Raw genomic sequence first — 4,169 nt, 5'->3', positions numbered from 1 at the left:
GGAAATATTTTGTAAACGAGGGGGAAAGAACGTGGCCCGTGGGTCGCCCAACCGTGTGGAACGAACGAGGGTGTGTAAACGTGTAGGGACACGTTTTCAGAGTGAAGGAAATAAAAATTGGGCATGAGATTTAATCTTCGGAGAACGATTGACTGCCATTTACTGACAATTTCGAAAAATCTAGTTTATGGATTATGGACACTATGGATTATCTTTTACGAAGCGTCAAACAATTCCTCGATGTTTTACGTTTAATAATAAAAAATTAACTTCTGGTTCTTCAACAGTTTTTTTTTGAAAATCATAAAATATTCATTTAATTGGTAGAATTCATTAATAAATAATAAATCTCAGCAAAATGTTATCACCACAGGGCCAATTGTTTCGTGAATGGATTTTATTCTTTTAGTGAAGTTACGTATATTTTGCCAACCCCTAAAATAAATAGCCTCAACCTCATATTGACAAAATGAGTCCTTTTCATATGCACATCCGCAAATATGAAAATTAATGCAATTTAATCGAGAATATAAATTTGTTCATAAATGTACGAATTAACAACTGGAACGAATATCCTGACAAGCGGTAAAATGAATCCACATATTTAATAGGATACCAGTGGGGGGTGCGTATGTTGGTACACGCGACTCCCACGCACCCCATGGGGGCTCGATTTGCGGAAGTCAGGGTTTAACAAGCGGGAGTGTTGTGGATACTCCACAATGTATTACACACCAGTGTAACGGCATATGTGTGCAATAGGGGTGTATTATACCATCGAGTTTACAGAGGCGCAGGGGCGCGTGGCGAATCATCAAGTACTGACGACCACCATGCGAACCATGTGGATTTGGTTCTTCAGATAAGTACGTCAATTACGTGAGAATGACGTGTCATCTCAATTTTTTCATCCAATGACAACCTCTTTCCGTTATCAGGCCTATACATATATAGTGCCGATAAGATGTATTGATCCCATGGAAGGGTTATCCTTAAGACGCGACCGAACGTACGCCCGAAATGAGTTTTGAACTCAAATCAGTCGCCTCAGACGACTGAATCAATCAGCAATAAGCAGAAATTTGCGATTCCTGATATCATATTATCAGTATTACATGGTTTGCTGTAGAAATATATTTCTTCAGTCAAGAATATCATTCCCTAAGTGAACAAAAATTTTCCTCGTTTATCCGGATAATAATATCAAATATTTATTTGGGACAAACAAATGCTCAAAATTTCCATTCGAAAATCCACTTTGAATTCTTGTCAAAAGAATATTTCATCGACAAAATCATATTTTTCTCTCAATGAATAAGTTTATCGATAGACATTGTTCAAAACTGTTTTAAATGTACGAAAAAAATGAGTGCATTTTTTGAAAAACAGGCCCATTCGAACTGCTCCATCAAATCATGAATTTTATACAAAGTCTGTTGTCCTCGTTGACAACAATAGTCTATTGTTCATATTAACCAGCAAATCATCGGGAAATCCCGCAGTGGTACCTTCCCCACACAGACATCGATGAACATTACCAATTACAACCATGTTCGCATTGCAGAACTTATCATTCGTTCTTTTCACCATTACCGACGGTTGTCACCTATCTTGACTAGTGTCAATGTTGAAAGCGATAAATAGCCCAGTCCCTGACGCATTCGATAACAGTCTCACACACTAGTAATCCATGAATGGAATAGTTTAATTTTTCATTGAAAATGTATTGGATAATCTTTTTGTTAATGATCCATTTGAGTGCTATGGATGTGGTATCCTGTCAGGATAATTCTGATGACCTCCTCGTGATCCTGACTCTGTCACCGAGGCATGGGGAAGACTCCACGAGGGAATTAGGGGTATATTTTTATTGTCCTCAATGCACTGATAATGAGACTTTAATTGTATATGATCAAGCCCAACAAAGATTCGAATGGACAATTACCGAGAAAAGTGGATTCATGAAGACAGGTCTTCAAGCATCACCAGAGACATTTCGTAGGTTGATGAACTTTTTAGGAAACCGTAAGATCTTAATGAAAGAACAAATTATGAAGTATAAATTAATCCATCTATTTTTATTACAGTTTTCAATCTTCGAAGCAAATTGATTAATTTTCAAACTCACTGCAATACTTTTTTTGGAATTCAACTGAAAAATCCACAATTATTATAAATTGATTGTTAATTAACCCATTTAATTGGCTTACAGCGGATTTCACCGGGGCGATTCTTCAAAATGGAACACAAATATACTCCACTACTACCGTAGATCGAGTTAATTGGATGTATAATAATAAATCAGTATTGAAACATCTCTCATTACCTCAACTTGTGATACCAGGGACACATCAGTCAGGTGCATACGAACATCCGGGTACATTAGGTATATGGAACCTCTGTCAGGTTTGTTATTCCTTTACTCTCCAAGAATAAAATAATTCATAACTAATCTTCAAAGAAAACATTTATTTGCGAAGATCTTGTGAAGAATTTTTTTAGGACACCAGGAGAATCTTCCGAAGATCTTTCGACGATTCTTCTGAAGAATTCCGAGAGATCTGGGACAGACAATAATTTTTCTAAGCCAATTCTCATGTAGGATCTGTCGATAGAGCAACAATTAGAGTTGGGGATACGTTACCTCGACATCCAGCCATCTTGCGAGAGATCCAAAGGTCGATGTGCGTCTTTCTACGTCGAGTACTCTTTATTGAAGATGATGTCCATGAGTGAAGTCTTCTCCGAGTTGAAGGCATTCCTGAACAAGACCAACGAAATAGTGATACTTTCGTTCAGTGATTTCTCAACCGAGTTTCAGAGTGATGAAGATCATGGTAGATTTATGGACTACATCAAGCATAAATTGGGAGACTATCTCTATCCACTAAATACCACACCTCATGGCTGGTCTACTTCGTTGAAAAAAATCTGGTCAGCAAAAAAAAGTGTTATCGTATCGTATAATTACGGAGGTCCAGTGGATCCAGCTTTCGGAACTGGGGTTGAACAGTCCTGGTGCTACTGCAAAAGACCAGATGACCTGCACGTCTTTTTTGCCGATCCGTGGAAACGAAGGGAATGGTAATTATTAATCGATAATCATGCACTGAAGAAAAAATATAATTTAACCAATTATTTTTGCTTTGGACAAATAAATGCCCGAAATATTTATTTCTAATAATGTCACTTAAAGTTTCATTATGTTTTTATTATCTCCAGGGATACCAGAACATCACCAAGTGTGGATGTAGTCCAGTTGACTCCTGGATGGGAGATAATCGTGACTCAAGACTCTTCGGAAACCGATTATACATTCGATTTTAAAGTGTGGACTGATGAATTTTCGCCGAAAGTTTTTAAATGGTATCATGAAGAGTGGAATGTATCATCCAATGTTGTTGTTGTTGACTTTTTCGAGGCGACTGGTATCGTGGACCTTGCTGTTCATTGGAATCTTAAGAGAGGAAAAAAGTATCAATCATTAATGAATAAGAATGAATAATTTTGAATTTGATGTAATCAAAATGTTCAATATGTTAAAATTAAAAATACCAAAGATTAGATCAGATGCAGGTGCGAGTGAAAGGGATATCATAAAAAAATAATTATTCCAAACGCGTTTCATACCCTAGTTAATAAAAAAAAATGGTTATAATGAAAATGTTAGCATCTTCTACCACTTCGTTATTGAATTAGAAAGCTTCATTCGATGCAACTGAAATCATTAAATTTTTCATAATTGAGAAGACAAAATCGAGTTCACCTCCGAAATTAACTATAACAAATATCAGAGCGAAATTGGATGATTGTTTTTATGGCCCCGAGCCGCAGGAGAACTCCATAGGAACTTCACAAAGGGCGAGGGTCAACCTTTGACTCCTCTGAATGGAATACTTCCACTGCAGTTGATGCTATATCATTTTCCGAAAATATATCTACTAAAATCTATGCGATCGAACAACGACAATAACGACTGTAAATCGTCTCTCGTGTGTATGAAAATCAAGAGGTACATAGTGCGTCATGGGAAAATGGGCGTAGGATATAACCCAGAGAAACGGTTTTGCGTCCGGATATCAGACTCGCACGGCTCGCTGAATAATTCATTGAATCCGGAACGCGTTCAATGCTTATTTACATAGTTGGACTCATGGTGCTATTTGAAA

At 37.1% G+C, this 4,169-nt stretch overlaps 1 protein-coding gene across 1 annotated transcript; it reads left to right on the top strand.

Annotated features, from left to right (window-relative positions):
* The first annotated feature begins 1,641 nt into the window (after positions 1-1,641).
* LOC135162009 (uncharacterized) lies at positions 1,642-3,713 on the top strand. The gene is made up of 4 exons (XM_064120052.1): positions 1,642-1,998; positions 2,213-2,406; positions 2,603-3,084; positions 3,223-3,713. The coding sequence occupies exons 1-4, from the start codon at positions 1,722-1,724 to the stop codon at positions 3,503-3,505; spliced, it is 1,236 nt and encodes a 411-aa protein (XP_063976122.1). The 5' UTR covers positions 1,642-1,721; the 3' UTR covers positions 3,506-3,713.
* The last annotated feature ends 456 nt before the right edge of the window (positions 3,714-4,169 follow it).

Source organism: Diachasmimorpha longicaudata, chromosome 5 (assembly GCF_034640455.1).
Source record: "Diachasmimorpha longicaudata isolate KC_UGA_2023 chromosome 5, iyDiaLong2, whole genome shotgun sequence".
In the NCBI taxonomy this organism is placed as follows: Eukaryota; Metazoa; Arthropoda; class Insecta; order Hymenoptera; family Braconidae; genus Diachasmimorpha; species Diachasmimorpha longicaudata.
This window is presented reverse-complemented; position numbering and strand designations above follow the sequence as displayed.